Consider the following 17,168-nt stretch of genomic DNA (forward strand, 5'->3'; position numbering starts at 1 on the left):
AAGCATTTTAACAGCTAGAAATATTCCAAGGTTCTCACACTATATTTTACAAACAATAAGTGTTATATAAAAGCTCATTAAGGACTTGTCTACATAGTGGAGTAATGCACTCTACAGGGGTGTGATTCCTAAAGCACACAAAAGGATTGTACATTAATTGGTCCGTGCAGACCCTGCTGGTAGGAACTAAAAGTTCCTGTAGAGTGCATTACCGCACAGTGTAGACAAACCCTAAGTGTGTATAAATATCCACAGTTTGGGAAAAAACGGTTTTCTGTTTGCTACAGTGAACCTTGCCTCCGCCTCCTTTTGTGTATGCATTGTGGTTGTTACATGGTCATATACTGTTTTTTTCCCAGCTCAGAGTTCGGCAGAGTTGGAACCCAGGACCTTCAAATCCACTACACAGACTTCTTGCACTTACTTTCTCTACCTCTGTTTTACGGATATACAGTGACAGGGCTGCTAAATGTGTCAGTGTCACCTGAGATGTGCAGGTCTGCAGGTCGCAGTGCTAGGAGAAGCTGCCTGTGGAAGGGAGGCATTGGGAGCACACACTGTAGGGAGCAGTTTACTTTGCAAGGCCCAAAAGCCAGGAGGAAAGTCTCATCTATAACTGAAAGGGGAGGAATATTTCAATTTGTTGCATATATGTGTTTCCAGGGGGTGGGGCATATAAGACAAGAGAGGAAGAAACTGTGTGTGAGAGCATGGCTGTGTTTGAGAGGAGGCATATAAGAGGGAGAAACTGGGAATGGAGTTAAGGACCAAGGGACAGGAAATTTTGTTGCAAGAAAGATGGTTAAAAAGGAGGAAGTAAGTTAAAGTTAAATATTTATATTATTACTTTTATCTGTGGCCGCTCCCCCCTACTCCCCACTATGCCAACAAGAATTGAGCACAGCTTCTCCACTTGGCAGTGAAATCACAGCCCACTTTGGTTTAAGGACTTTTAGGAGGAAAATCCTAACTAAAATAAAAGCAGCAGTAAGGAAAGGAAAACTGCAGTCACTAAAAATAAAAGAACGCCACTCACAAGGCTGGATATTACATCTGTCCAAAGTTTGGAATTCCAGACATCAGGGTCATGAGGTCACTCAAAGGTTACTTTTCTCCCAGTCGAGAACAAACATAATGGAACTGCACATCACCATCTTTTCCCATCCCACTTGAAGGATTGCCAGAACTGCAGTTGGATGTGTTCACAAGTGACGCAAAATTCTATTATTAAACACAGACAGAATATGCCATCGGTCACTTAGCACAGAATGAAACCATTAACATCAAAAGGGGTGGAGTAGAGAAGCTTTTTATATTACGAACTACACCTATAAACTTAATGCTAAGTAGCAGAACATAACTGATTCATATGGGGATTTTTGTTTCTTGGAAGGCTAATGCATTTCTTCAGGTCAGCTATGCTGATGCAGAAGTATATAAATACAATATGGCAGAAAACCAAAATCCAAAACAAACCCTCTCCAGGGCCACATTTCTATAATTTGGGTTGGAATATGTGAGCATTTAACAAATTCTTCTTTTATTAGAAGAGTTGAGCTGCAGCTGAATTTTCCAAATGCTACAAATGTCATGATAATATTTTAAATGTTTTACCATATTTAGCTACAGTAAGCTCTCATTAAAAATGAAAAGTTCATTGCTCTAAAATAACCTGCAAAAATAACCTACAGATTGAGTTAATACGTATTTTATTTAGGAGAATCTTACGGACTTCACCTTTTTAATTCTTTGTTATTCACTGTGTATTACTTCAGATGTTAGACACACATACAGTTGACTTTTAATATGTCCTTAAAAAAAACCTTGAAGGAACGTAGCGTTTCACTGAATGACAAAGATTTAGATCCAAGACATTAATGAAGTAATGAAATACAAGACTTAATTAGCTTATTCTTTTGTAGCTTTTAAAATTTAATTTAGAGCAGTTAAGGTTGGCTGTGTGTGATCATTTTCTCGAGTCCTTAAAAGTTTAATGCCTTAGGAACAACTTTAGAATGTTTTAAAAAGAAATATTTAAAGTGATGCTACAGGGGTCACGCAATAAGATCAAATTTTAGCTTAACCTTTTTCCATATAGTAGTTTTTCAACTTCCATATACTTTAAATATTTGGGGGGCTGTCAAGGTTCCTCCCCCACTCTGAACTCTAGGGTACAGATGTGGGGACCTGCATGAAAAACCTCCTAAGCTTATCTTTACCAGCTTAGGTCAAAACATCCCCAAGGTACAAAATATTCCACCCGTTGTCCTTGGATTGGCCGCTACCACCACCAAACTAATATTGGTTACTGGGGAAGAGCTGTTTGGACGCGTCTTTCCCCCCAAAATACTTCCCAAAACCTTGCACCCCACTTCCTGGACAAGGTTTGGTAAAAAGCCTCACCAATTTACATAGGTGACCACAGACCCAAACCCTTGGATCTGAGAACAATGAAAAAGCATTCAGTTTTCTTACAAGAAGACTTTTAATAAAAATAGAAGTAAATAGAAATAAAGAAATTCCCCCTGTAAAATCAGGATGGTAGATATCTTACAGGGTAATTAGATTCAAAAACATAGAGAACCCCTCTAGGCAAAACCTTAAGTTACAAACAAGATACACAGACAGAAGTAGTTATTCTATTCAGCACAATTCTTTTCTCAGCCATTTAAAGAAATCATAATCTAACACATACCTAGCTAGATTACTTACTAAAAGTTCTAAGACTCCATTCCTGGTCTATCCCTGGCAGAAAACAGCATATAGACATGTTTGTTTTTTCTCCCTCCTCCCAGCTTTTGAAAGTATCTTGTCTCCTCATTGGTCATTTTGGTCAGGTGCCAGCAAGGTTACCTTTAGCTTCTTAACCCTTTACAGGTGAGAGGAGCTTTCCCCTGGCCAGGAGGGATTTCAAAGGGGTTTACCCTTCCCTTTATATTTATGACAGGGGCCCAGGGGTTCTGTTTTTCTAGCATAATGTTAAGGAAACACACAAGAGTTGCAGCAAATCTTTTAGTAAGATAGAAGAAGCAAAGCTGGTAAGACTTTTCTGTGTAGTTGACTGCAAATGGCTGCTGCAGATGATTTAAGCCTTAACTGCATAAATCATGGTAGGCCACTGTAAATTAACATTAGACTTACATAATTCCCTGTAAACAAACAAATTTGATTTTTTCAGCATGAATAAAACATTATAGAACTTTAAATAGGACCATTCATCTGGACCAACCATTGTCAGTTAAGTTGTACCTTTGCCTTACTTCATCAGTTCTGCACTGAGATCAGATTTACTAGACCAGAGGATCCAGTCTGCAATTTTCCAGCAAAGTAAAATCTAATTCATACTTTTGAAATTAAATTTCCTTGTGATATTAGTTGGCTTCAATTGCAAAGAACAAATACACTTCATGTAGACCTGTTGCTGTGAGCTTTAAGAAGACTGGGCGTAATGCTCTCTTTTCTGTTTACAGAGTAATGTTGTCTTGTTGCTGGATACAAAAACTGGTGCCATGCATAGACTTTTACTCTCACCAGATACCCAAGAAGTTCCAAAGAGAGCATCCTGGTGGGGCAACAAGGAGGAGCCGGTGAGGAACAGCAACTTCCTGGCTAGACTATAGCAAACATTTGTGGACACAAGAACAAATGGATATAAACTGGCCACTAGGAAATTTAGATTAGAAATTAGACGAAGGTTTCTAACCATCAGAGGAGTGAAGTTTTGGAATAGCCTTCCGAGGGAAGTAGTGGGGGCAAAAGATCTATCTTGCTTTAAGATTAAACTCGATAAGTTTATGGAGGAGATGGTATGATGGGATAACATGGTTTTGGTAATTAAATATTCATGGTAAATAGGCCCAATGGCCTGTGATGGGTTTTTAGATGGGGTAAGATCCAAGTTACCCGGGAAAGAATTTTCTGTAGTATCTGGCTGATGAATCTTGCCCATATGCTCAGGGTTTAGCTGATCGCCATATTTGGGGTCGGGAAGGAATTTTCCTCCAGGGCAGATTGGAAGGCCCTGGAGGTTTTTCGCCTTCCTCTGTAGCATGGGGCACGGGTCACTTGCTGGAGGATTCTCTGCTCCTTGAGGTCTTCAAACTACAATTTGAGGACTTCAATAGCACAGATATAGGTGTGAGGTCTTTTTTAGGAGTGGTGGGTGAAATTCTGTGGCCTGCATTGTGCAGGAGGTCAGACTAGATGATCATAATGGTCCCTTCTGACCTAAATATCTATGAATCTATGAATCTATGAAACATATCTGAGCTCAGTATTACCGACATGATAGCAGGATAGCTTCCTTTCTATCTTTTATGGAACAAATAGATTGTGTACTGTTTTATATATATATATATATATATATATATATATATATATATATATATATATATATATTTTCTCATTCTGCTGGTACAAAACTGAGAATTATATATATATATATATTGAATTCTCAGTTTTGTACCAGCAGAATATATCATCGTTACAGAATAGAAGGGCAATAAATAAGGGATAAGAATATGAGAACATAAGAATGGCCATACTGGGTCAGACCAAACATCCATCCAGTCCAGTATCCTGTCTACCAACCGTGGCCAATGCCAGGTGCCCCAGAGGGAGTGAACCTAACAGGTAATGATCAAGGGATCTCTCTCCTGCCATCCATCTCCACTCTCTGACAAGCAGAGGCTAGGGACACCATTCCTTACCCATCCTGGCTAATAGCCATTAATGGACTTAACCTCCATGAATTTATCTTGTTCTCTTTTAAACCCTGTTATAGTCCTCGCCTTCACAACCTCCTCAGGATGCTATCTAGGGATATGTAATTTTTACAATAAAACCCTTTCAGATATTTTGCTAAGAGTTACAAAACATTTTGTTACAAGCTGTTGTGGTTCTGTTGAGCCCAGAGCAGAGTGAGCTGTAATTCATTTTACTCTGATGCAATATTATGAATTTGGAGTAGGTGGAAAGGTGCTTTGAGATGCAGTTATCATAGTGAATTACTTAGTTAAAGAAAAACTATCAAATTTGGTATGATTTCCGTGATTGCTGCTTGATTCTCAGCACTCTTAAAAATCAGGCCACCTATTTATGTGCCTGAATGTGGGTTTAAAAACCTAACTTTAGGCACATTTTTTTGATCATCTTGGCCAAATATTTTCGTTTCTGACCTTTCTAAACAGTAAAAAACATAACTATAAATGTAAGGAGTCAGGGTAAACTACTGGGGACTGACCTGGCAAATTGTAATTGATGTGTAATGCATTTTTTTAGATCAGTCACAAAATGTGCAGAGAGTTTTCGCATAAAAACTGGCTGGTGTTCTACAAAGAAGAAGGGTGAGAGTTAACTATAAATTACATTGCTTTTATTTAAAAAAATAGATTTGTCGCGTACATTCTCTGCTTCATAATTGTTTTCTTGGTTTACATTTCACAGAAACCACCTTATTGTGCTGGATGTACTGGAGGGTCGAACTCATACCATCTCACTACCTATCAATCTCAAATCCATTTTCCTAGTGGCTGAAGACCGTTGGCTCTTGGTGGAAAGCAAAACAAATCAGTAAGTTAACCAATTCATTATTTGTTTGATAGTGTCTAGGAGCCCAAGTCATGGATCAGGATCCCCTGTGCTAAGAGCTATACAAATATAGAACAAATAGAGATATTTGGCAATATTTGCAGCTGCACACCAATATTTATGTGCATCTAACCTACCTGCACAAATGCCTGATGTGTACACACAAATCTACTGATTTCATTTGTGTCTGGTTAGGTGCCTACAGTCAGATTTCTTAGAGGTGCAGATTTCCCCGTGCCCAAATTGCACTTGTGAATCCAGAGTGGTGAGTGTGCAAGATGAGCCTATGTAAAATTGCACCACTGAAAATCTAGACCAAATTTGGTTATGTCCACATTCATACCACATTTTACACAGCCTGTATAAATTAGGTCCTTGCAAATATTAGTGTGCCTAACTGAAAATCTAGCTCATTAGTCTACTTTCCCAGTTAATTTGATTCATAGGGTAATGGAACAAACAGTACTCCATTTTCCTGTTTCTGTTTAACCTCACAGTAAATAAAAGTGTAAAAACAGTTACCGTAAGCAAATCTGCCTCTCTGTGGTTTACTTTCTCGACCTGTAAACTAGAGAATAAATGCTTACCTACTTCATAGATGTGTTGTGAGGCTTAATTTAAGTAAAACATGTTGAGATCCTTGTTATATAAGTATAAAGTATTTTTACTATTTAATACATAAATATTCTTGTTACACCATTTTTTAATAAGTCAGCATTGTTTACAGGAAATTTCTTTTAACCAAGCCAGCGCATACGGTATCTGAAGAAAGTGGAGTTTGCCAGCTGCATGCATTGAATGAAGACCCAGTTGACAAGGGTTTTGGTTTAACAACAGGTACTCAGTGTAAACCTGTGTCATTCTGTTTTTTTTATCAGCTCTGTGTTTGTACAAACAACATTCTGGTACTTTAGATGTTTGAGTAATTTTGTGTCTGATTCTTTTCCTGTAGTGTGGTGTTCATACCATTGTTTCAAAAAAGATGGCAAAGTTCTGTACGTGGGCTTGGAATTGTTTGAATAAATGCCTTAGAAATTTTGAGAACTATTCACACGCGCACACACAAACATCTATTATAGGGGGCGCTGGTAACAGCCCCTTTATTTAGACTGTCTATCACTTTCCATTATAAGTGATTCTTGCAACCTTTCATTTGAGGAGATCTCACACCTCCATTGTTTGTAGCAGACTTTGATATTCAGGAGGAAGAACCCTTTAGGTTTCTGAAGTTCCTTTTCTATATCCCATGAAATTCCATTTAGATTTGACTGAGATATTGAGTTAAAACATGCCATTTTCCTTCTCTCACTAGTATTCCTCAGAAAAATGTTGCCAGCATACCACAATTATTGAACACTGTCTGTAGAGGCAGGTTTGTAACAAATTGATAAATTAAACAGTAATAAGGCATAAGGACCAGATGTTGTTCACCCAAGAGTTCTGAAGGAACTCAAATATGAAATTGCAGAACTACTAACTCTGGTATGTAACCTATTGCTTAAATCAACCTCTGTACCAGATGATTGGTGGATAGCTAATGTAATGCCAATTATTAAAAAAGGCTCCAGAGGAGATTCTGGCAATTACAGATTGGTAAGCCTAACTTCACTATCAGGCAAATTGGTTGAAACTATATTAAAGGACAGAATTATCAGACACAGAGATGAACACAATATGTTGGGGAAGGGTCAGTACGGCTGTTGCAAAAAGAAGTTCTGCCTCACTAATCCATTAGAATTTTTTAATAGGGAGGAGAGTCAACAATTATGTGAACAAGGATGATCCAGTAGGATTTAGTGTACTTGGATGTTCAAAAAGCCTTTCACAAGGTCCTTCACCAAAGGCTGTTAAACAAAGTAAGGAGTCATGGGATAAAAGGGAAGGTCCTCTAATGGTTTAGTAACTGGTTAAAAAATAAGAAACAAAGGAAATGAGGTCAGTGGAGAGAGAGGTAAATAGTGAGGTCCCCCATGGATCTGAACTGTGTCCAGTGCTGTTCAGTATATTCATAAATGATCTGGAAAGGGGGGTGAATAGTGAGGTGGCAAAGTTTGCAGAGGATACAGAATTACTCAAGATAGCTAAGTCCAGAGATGACTGGGAAGAATTACAAAGGGTTCTCACAAAACTGGGTGACTGGGCAACAAAATGGCAGATGAAACTCAATGTGGATAAATGCAAAGTAATTGGAAAACATAATCCCAAGTGTGCATGTAAAATGATGGGGTCTAAGTTGTCTGTGACTACTCAAGAAAGAGATCTTGGAGTCATTATGGATAGTTCTCTGAAAACATCTGCTCAATCTGCAGCAGCAGTCAAAAACCTAACGGAATGTTAGGAACCATTAGGAAAGGGATAGATAATAAGACAGAAAATAACATAATGCCACTGTATAAATCCATTGTATGCCCACATCTTGAATACTTGTGTGCCGTTCTGGTTGCCACATCTCAAAAAAGTTACAATAGAATTGGAAGAAGTACCGAGAAGAGCAGCAGATGGGTAAATACTGGGTGCCAGAGTTTTCCCAGGGGCAAGAGAGATCTTCATTAGGCTGGGCATCCCCCTGACCAGTCCCCAGACCCACCACCTGCAACCGGCAACCCATCCCCCACATCAAAAAAAGCCTGCTGTTGCTGCCAGCTAACACGGTGATTCCTGTAGTCCTAGTAGCATCCATCTCTGCTGCAGTGCGAAATGTTCCCGGTTGAAACCATGCTGATGATTCACAATTGGGTGGGGGGATTGTTCCTGTTGTACATAGTAGAATTTGATTATGCTTTTTCCTTAAAAGAAAAAAAATCCGTAAAAATCTAGGAAATTGGCAGAATTAAGGCTTTCCTAACTTTTGAGTGCTCAACTTTGCAACCTAAATAATGTTAATTTAACGTCATTTTTTGTATGTTGTACAATATAGCATAAACAGATCTTTACTCCTTTTCTTCATTTTATTTCTGTTGAATTATGATAAGAATAGTAGTAATTAGCACTCAGTGCTTATAAAGATAATTGGTTCCTCTTGCTTATCTGGATTTAATGCTTATCATTTGATTCCCCACTTTAGCATCTGATTTGTGTGTGCCGCACACAGTTTCAAGTGACCAACTATCTTCAGAGAACCTAAGCATAGCTGTGGGACAGAAGATCAGCTCTCCCAACAGGATTCTCTTGGATGTGCATAATTATGCCACTATTGTTGTTGGCTTCCCAGAACTTATGGTAAAACCAGTATTATTAAATTGTAAAATAATGATCATTACATTTATTTCATAACCAGTTCATCTAAATAGTTAAGAACCTAATTATTTGCAAGAGGTAGTGAATAATGAGGTAATAAAATTTGCAGAATATGCAATGTTTGTTAACATAGTCAAGTGTAGAGAGATTTCTGGAGCACTTGACAGTGATAGGAAATTGGGTGACACAAGGCAGATGAATTCAATGGAGATAAGTTTCATGCACTACTCATGGAAGAACAGTCTTACTCCTCATACACATGGAAAAGTTTTAAATTAAATGTAACTACTCAAGAAAATGACATAGTTATGGACAATTCTCTGTGAACATCTACTCAGTACGCAACAGCAAACAAGACAGTATATGAGATGCCAAGCTGTATTTAAAAAAAAAAAAAGAAGTCTAGAGAATACTACAGAAAAATACTATCATGCCATTGGCTGAATTGATGGTGTGCCTGCTCATGAATACCATATTTGGTGTTGGTCGACTGTTTCAGAAATCTTATAGCAGAAATAGAAAAGATCCAGAAAGGGAAATGAAAATGATTAGAGGAATAATGAGAGGTTTCAGAGTAGCAGCTGTGTTATTCTGTATCCGCAAAAAGAACAGGAGTACTTGTGGCACCTTGGAGACTAACAAATTTATTAGAGCATAAGCTTTCGTGAGCTACAGCTCACTTCATCGGATGCATAGGATGGAACATATAGTAAGATATATACACATACAGATAAGTTGGAAGTTCCCATACAAACTGTGAGAGGCTAATTAGTTAAGATAAGCTATTATCAGCCGGAGAAAAAAAACTTTTGTTGTGATAATCAAAATGGCCCATTTAGACAGTTGACAAGAAGGTAACTTAACTTAAGGCAATAGATTCAATATGTTGTGACAGGGTCGGGCCAGATGGCTACAGGAGAGTAATAGAAGGCAGATATATTAGCCCCAGGTTAAGTAGGTCCCTTTCCCCTGGGTAAGGTAACAGGGAAGGTTCCAGAACAATCAGGAACCTTCTGGAGACAATTAAAACAGACAGGCTAATTAGAACACCTGCAGCCAATTAAGAAGCTGCTAGAATCAATTAAGGCAGGCTAATCAGGGCATCTGGATTTAAAAAGGAGCTCACTTCAGTTTGTGGTGCGCATGTTGGGAGCTGGGAGCAAGAGGCGCTAGGAGCTGAGAGTGAGAACGCAGACTGTTGGAGGACTGAGGTGTACAAGCATTATCAGACACCAGGAGGAAGGTCCTATGGTGAGGATAAAGAAGGTGTTGGGAGGAGGCCATGGGGAAGTAGCCCAGGGAGTTGTAGCTGTCGCACAGCTGTTCCAGGAGGCACTCTAGACAGCTGCATTCCACAGGGCCCTGGGCTGGAACCCGGAGTATAGGGCGGGCCAGGGTTCCCCCCAACCTCCCAACTCCTGGTCAGACACACGAGGAGTTGACCTGGACTGTGGGTTCATGAAAACGGCCAAACTGAGGGCTGCTGTGAAGCTCTAAGGCGAGCAAATCCGCCAATAAGCGCAAGACCCACCAAGATAGAGGAGGAACTTCGTCACAATGTTTAATGACCCAGCCACTGCCAGTCTCTATTCAAACCCAACTTAATGGTATCTAGTTTGCATATTAATTCAAGCTCAGCAGTTTCTCATTGGAGTCTGTTTTTGAAGCTTTTTTGTTGCAAAATTGCCACCCTTAAATCTTTTACTGAGTGGCCACAGAGGTTGAAGTGTTCTCGTACCGGTTTTTCAGTGTTATGATTCCTGATGTCAGATTTGTGTCCATTTATTCTTTTGCGTAGAGACTGTCCGGTTTGGCCAATGTACATGGCAGAGGGGCATTGCTGGCACATGATGGCAGATATCACATCGGTAGACATGCAGGTGAAGAGCACCTAATGGCAGGGCTAATGTGATTAGGTTCAATGATGGTATCACTTGAATAAATATGTGGGCAGAGCTGGCATCGGGTTTTGTTGCAAGGATAGGTTCCTGGGTTAGTGTTTTTGTTGTGTGGTGTGTGGTTGCTGGTGAGTATTTGCTTCAGGTTTGGGGGCTGTCTGTAAGCGAGGACTGGTCTGTCTCCCAAGATCTATGAGAGTGAGGGATCATTTTTCAGGATAGGTTGTAAATCTTTGATGATGCGCTGGAGAGGTTTTAGTTGGGTGACAGCTAGTGGCGTTCTGTTATTTTCTTTTGGGCCTGTTTCTGTTGGGCCTGTCCTGTAGTAGATGACTTCTGGGTACTCTTCTGGCTCTGTCAGTCTGTTTTTTCCCTTTAGCAGGTGGGTATTGTAGTTTTAAGAATGCTTGATAGAGATCTTGTAGGTGTTTGTCTCTGTCTGAGGGATTGGAGCAAATGCGACTGTATCTTAGAGCTTGGCTGTAGATAATGGATCGTGTGGTGTGTCGTGGATGGAAGCTGGAGGCATGTAGGTCAGTACAGCGGTCAGTAGGTTTCCGGTATAGGGTGGTGGTTATGTGACTATCGCTTATTAGCACAGTAGTGTCCAGGAAATGGACCGCTTGTGTGGATTGGTCTAGGCTGTGGTTGATGGTGGGATGGAAATTGTTGAAATCATGGTGGAATTCCTCAAGGGCTTCTTTTCCATGGGTCCAGATGATGAAGATGTCATCTATGTAGCGCAACTAGAGTAGCGGTGTTAGGGGACTAGAGCTGAGGAAGCGTTGTTCTAAGTCAGCCATAAAAATTTTGTTATACTGTGGGGCCATGCAGGTACCCATAGCAGTGATGCTGACTTGAAGGTATATATTGTCCCCAAATGTGAAATAGTTGTGGGTGAGGCATATGTGGGGGGAGTATATCAATTAGGGATGTAGCACAGAATGAAGATGAACAAGAGGGACATGACAGGGGTATATTTGGTATTAAGAAGGTTTTTAGGATAATTCTATTTGCTATCTAATAATAAAAGGACAAGGGACACCTGTTGGAATTAAAAGTCATCAGATTTACAATTGATAAAAGGAAATACTTTTTGACATAGCACATAACAACGTTAACCCATTGAACTCACTGCCGTAGCACTTGAAGGTACAGAGCTTACTAAAATTGAAACAAGACGTTTCTAAGAATAATTACAATATCAGCCACAGTTACACTGGCTAGGCCTGATGTTTCATTGCATAAGACAACCACTACTTCCCTTGGATTAGAAAGAAATGTTAGTCAGTATTACTGAATAGCTTTCCAACATGGGGTTTTAGTACATTTTATGAAGCCACTCATACTTGCCAAGATCAGAGACAGGATACATGACTATAAGGACTATTAGTCTAATGTTTTTCTGGTCATATAATATGTCAGGGTAAATAAGAGAATGAAACCATTAGCTGGCATTAGAAAAAAGCTAGCTAGTATTCTGAAATCTAAAATAGATTAGGAAAAAAGCAGGTAAACCTCCCTCTATACTTTTACAGGATAGTATTTCAGTTTGATCTGATTTATATTTCAAATACTATATAATTAGACTAGGTTTGTTTTCCATGTGTATATTATACATTTGTTTTAACTATGTTCTTGAATGTTGGGAAATAGACATTAAATAGTTTTATACGTAATACAGACCTAATGGCTTTTGCCAGTATCACATGGTTGGGGAAACAGTTTGTAAATAAACCCCTTTATATAGATTGGTTACAGATCAAATTGTTGAAACCTTTTCTCTTCCTAGTTGAATGGCCCGAGGGCGTAAAAATCTTTTGTGGCATCATCTTTAATAATGGAAGTGCTTTTATTGAAAAGGCTTTAGAGAGTCAACTCTGATGTCCACAGCAGCCTGACCTCTCCTAAACAAGACTTGTGTGCTTTTGGCCTCTTGCTTGTCGTAGGCAGGTAGCATATGTAGGCGTGCAGTGCAAGCAACTCACAGCCGTCAGAGACAGGGATCAGGCTCTTGAGGCCACAGTGGCTGAACTGGAGGAGCATAGAGAGACAGGGAGGTACATAGAAGAGACTGTTCGGGACATAGTAGAGTTAGAGTGGTCCCACTTCCTGTCCAACAGCCCCTGTGCTGTTGAGGAGGGTGAAAGTCTCAGGGCATCAAGCTGGAGCAGAAGGAAACGATCTCATAGTTGGGACCCACCTTCCAGATGATGTCATGATATCCTCTTATACTGAGGATATCCCTCTGGGGACAGGGACCCCAGTTGTTAGGATAATAATGGTGGGTGATTGGATTATTAGAAACATAGATAGTTAGGTTTGTGATGACCTAGAGAACTGCATGGTGAATTGCCTGCCAGGTGTGAAGGTAGCAGATCTCACGAGACATCAAGATAGCCTTATAGGTAGTGACATAGGAAAAGGCAGTAGAGAGGTCCTGGAGGCCAAACTTAGGCTGCTAGGTAAGAGAATAAAGTCCAGGACGTCCACGGTAATATTCTCTGAAATGCTCCCAGTTCCCTGCATAGGGCCATAGACAGGCAGGACTGCAAAATCTAAATGTGTGGATGAGACGATGGTGTAGGGAGGAGGAATTTAGGTTATTAGAACCTGGGGGTACCTTTTGGTGAAAGAGTAGCCTATACAGAAGGGATGGGCTCCACCTAAACCAAAATGGAAGCAGACTGCTGGCACGTACAATTAAAAAGGTTGCAGAGGAGATTTTAAACTAAGGGTTGGGGGAATGCTGACATGGTTCGGACGGAGATACCTGTGAGGGATGAATTTATTATAGGGGGAACTCGATATCCTAGTATAGAGGATAGAACAAAAGTTGGTAAATTACAGGTAGTATTTAGTGAGGAACAGCCAAATGTAAAAGAGATCCTTTTAAACATAACACATGAAAGCAAGCAGCTAAATATTGACAAAATGTGTAAGTGTTTATATACAAATGTTAGAAGTCTGAATACTAAGATGGGTGGACTAGAGTGCCTGACATTAAATGAGGATATTGCTATAACAGCCCTACAGAAACTTGGTGGAATGAAGAAAATCAATGGGACACAGTAATTTCAGGGAACAAAATACATAGGCGTGACAGAGTAGATTGCACTGGTGGGAGAATGGCACTATATATTTAAAGAAAAAACAAGCAGAGTCAGATAGGGTGAAAATCTTCAGTGACTCAAACAGTACCATAGAATCTCTCTGGATAGAAATTCCATTCTTGGGTCATAAGAGTATAGCAATAGGAGTATACTACTGACCAAATGACCAGCATGGTGATAGTGATTCTGAAATGATAGGGGATGTTAGAGAGACTACAGAACCAGAAAACACAATAATAATGGGGGATTTCAACTATCCTTATATTGACTGGGTAAATGTCACCAACAGGGTGTGATGCAGAGATAACATTTCTAGACATCATTAATGACTGCTTCTTGGAGCAGCTAGTCCTGGAACCCACAAGGAGAGAGGAAGTTCTTGATTTAATTATTAGTGGAGCACAGGATTGGGCCCAAGAGCAACTTTCCATAGCTGAACTGCTTGGCAATAGTGACCTAATGTAATTAAATTTAACATCCTTTGGGGGGGGAGGGGGTTAAAAAAGAAAACCCACCACTTAACATTTAACTTAATAAGGGGAACTACACAAGAATGTGAATGTTAGTTATACGGAAATTAAAAAGAGCAGTCACAAGGGTAAAATGCTTGCAAGCCACATGTAGATTATTTAAAAAAACATAATAGAGGCTCAGACTAAATGTATACCCCAAATATTTTTTTTAAAGTAGGAGGACCAACTGCAGAGTTATGGAGGCCGTTAGAGGCAATATGGCATCCTTTAAAATTTGGAAATCAAATCCTATCACTGAAATCAGCCTCTGTACCAGATGACTGCAAGGTAGCTAACATAATGCTGATTTTTTTAAAAAGGGCTCCACAGGAGATCCTGGCAACTACAAGCTGTTGAGGCTAACTTCAACACAAGCAGAATTGAAAGAAACCTATTATAAAGAACATACATAGATAAACACAGTTCGTTGGGGAAAAGTCAACATGGTTTTTCTAAAGAGAATTCAGGCCTCACCAATCTATTAGAATTCTCTGAAGGAGTCAACAAGTATGTGGATAAGGGTGATCCAGTTTATATAGTGTACTTGGATTTTCGGGAAGCCATTGACAAGGTCCCTCACCAAAGGAAACTAAGTAGTGATGGGATAAGAAAGAAGGTTCTCTCATGGATCAGTAACTGGTTCAAAGAGGGTAACAAAGGGTAGGAATAAATGGTCAGTTTTCACAATGGAGAAAGGTGAACAAGTGGAGTTCCCCAAGGATCTGTACTGGGAATTGTGCTGCTTAATATATTCATTAATGATTTGTAAAAGGGGGTTAACAATGAAATGGCAAAGTGTGCAGATGCTACAAAATTATTCAAGATAGTTGAGTCCAAAACAGACTGAGGAGTTACAAAGGGATCTCATAAAACTGGCTGAGTGGGGAAGAAAATGGCAGGTGAAATTCAAAGTTAAGTGCAAAGAAATGCACATTGGAAAACCTAATCCCAACTACACATATACAATGATGGGTTCTAAATTAGCTGTTGCCATCCAAGAAAGAGACTTTGGAATCACCTTGGATAGTTCTCTGAAACCTTCTGCTCAATGCCTACCAGCAGTCAAAAAGGCTGACAGTATGTTAGGAACTATTAGAAAAGGTGTAGAAAATACCATAATGCCATTATATAAATCTATGATATGCCCACACCTTTAATACTTTGTCCAGTTCTGGTCACCCCATCTCAAAAAGGATATAGTGGAACTGGAAGAGATTTAGAGAAGGGCAAAAAAAGATGATTAAGGGTATGGAACAGTTTCTATACGAGGGGAGACTAAAAGGATTAGGGCTGTTCATCTTAGAAAAGAGACAATGAAGGGGGGATATGATATAGGTTTATAAAATCATGAATGATGTGGCAAACATGAATAGAAAAGTGTTATTTACCCCTTCACAAAATACAAAAACCAGTGATCACCTGATTAAATTAATAGGCAGCAGGTTTAATAAAAACAAGGGGAAGTACTTTTTCACACAGTGCACAACTAACCTGTGGAACTCATTGCCTTCGGATGTTATGGTGGCCAAAAGTATAAATGTGTTCATAAAACAACCAGATAAGTTCATAGAGGATAAGTCCATCAATGGCTATTAGCCAAGATGGTCAGGGACGCAGCCCCATGCTCGGAATGACCCTAAACCTCTGACTGCCAGAAGCTGGGAGTGGAAGACGGGTGGATTACTCCATAATTTCCCTGTTCTGTTCACTCTTCCTGAAGGTCTGGTACAGGCCACTGCCAGAGACAGGGTACTGGGCAAGAAGAGCCTTGGTCTGACCCAATATGGCTGTTTTTAGGTTAGTAGAAGCTCACACATCTTGCCAGTAGAAGTTCCCTCAAAGACAGAGACAGCCAACTCTTCTACCTGTCGTGGCATGAACTGAGAATTGTTCAGAATGGTTACGTTTGATTTGAAATGGGAGCTTATCAAAACCATTTGTTTAAAGGGTGCTTTATACAAGTCTTTGCTCACTGAAATCCTCAAGTTACCTTCTCTCTCTCTCAGTCTCCCAATGAGGTGTACAGCTGGAAAAGAGACTCGTCGCTGGACAGCAGACATGCTTCTCCTTCTGATCCATTTTACTATGGGAGGCGCAGTAAAACTGGAGTTGCAAAACAAATCAATTGTGTGACTTTATTAGCTACTAATCAGATAGTCAGAATTTTAGCACCTGGAGATGTCCCTTTGAAAGAACTTTATCCAAAAGGTAAGAGATATATCGTATTTCAACTATATCAACTGTAGATGAAGGCTTTGTTTTAATTGGAGAGTACTCATGTTGTATGTTTATAAAGTACTTTAAAGAATCAGAAAGCAAACATTTCAAATCCTAACTGGATTTGGGGAGAAAGATGGTAGTTGCACACATTTTACCAATTCTAGAATGAATTTAGTGCACATTAAAGATCCTAAATTGTAAGACTAGGGAATTAAGTCATCTGAATACCCACAGAACAGGTATCCTAGTGGAGTTAATCCTAATGGAGTTAATTGTGTCTTCAATAACTTGACTCTGTGGCCATCTGTGCACGTACATGCTCTAAGGTAGAAGGGGTAGAAGTTCATGAGGTTCAGGCACAGGTAAATCTGCTACAGATTCCTTGTGTAGCCTTTGGCAAATCACTTCATTTCTCTGTGCCAGTACGTCATCGGGGTGTTGTAAGCTTAATCCACAAATGTTTGTAAAGTGCCTTCGCATCTGTGGATGGAAAGTGGCATAGTAGAACAAAATATTTTTATTATATTGAGCATATGCAATTCCTGAGTCTAACTACTTTTCTTCCATTGATTTGCCATGTTGCCTTGGGAAATCATTTA

The 17,168-nt window shown here is 39.6% G+C and overlaps 1 protein-coding gene across 5 annotated transcripts in view; it reads left to right on the forward strand.

Moving 5' to 3' along the window:
* VWA8 (von Willebrand factor A domain containing 8) overlaps positions 1–17,168 on the forward strand; it is a 294,392-nt gene that overhangs the window by 198,009 nt on the left and 79,215 nt on the right. For all 5 annotated transcript variants that reach the window (XR_012159153.1, XM_073345760.1, XM_073345752.1 and 2 more), the window contains 6 exons: positions 3,471–3,587; positions 5,281–5,345; positions 5,446–5,571; positions 6,317–6,426; positions 8,654–8,808; positions 16,356–16,557. Coding sequence is in view for 4 of the 5 variants with exons in the window: in XM_073345760.1 (XP_073201861.1) it covers positions 3,471–3,587; positions 5,281–5,345; positions 5,446–5,571; positions 6,317–6,426; positions 8,654–8,808; positions 16,356–16,557 (775 nt within the window). In the remaining variant the exon portion in view is untranslated. The remainder of the gene's footprint in view (positions 1–3,470; positions 3,588–5,280; positions 5,346–5,445; positions 5,572–6,316; positions 6,427–8,653; positions 8,809–16,355; positions 16,558–17,168) is intronic.

The sequence above is a fragment of the Lepidochelys kempii genome, chromosome 1 (genome assembly GCF_965140265.1).
Source record: "Lepidochelys kempii isolate rLepKem1 chromosome 1, rLepKem1.hap2, whole genome shotgun sequence".
In the NCBI taxonomy this organism is placed as follows: Eukaryota; Metazoa; Chordata; order Testudines; family Cheloniidae; genus Lepidochelys; species Lepidochelys kempii.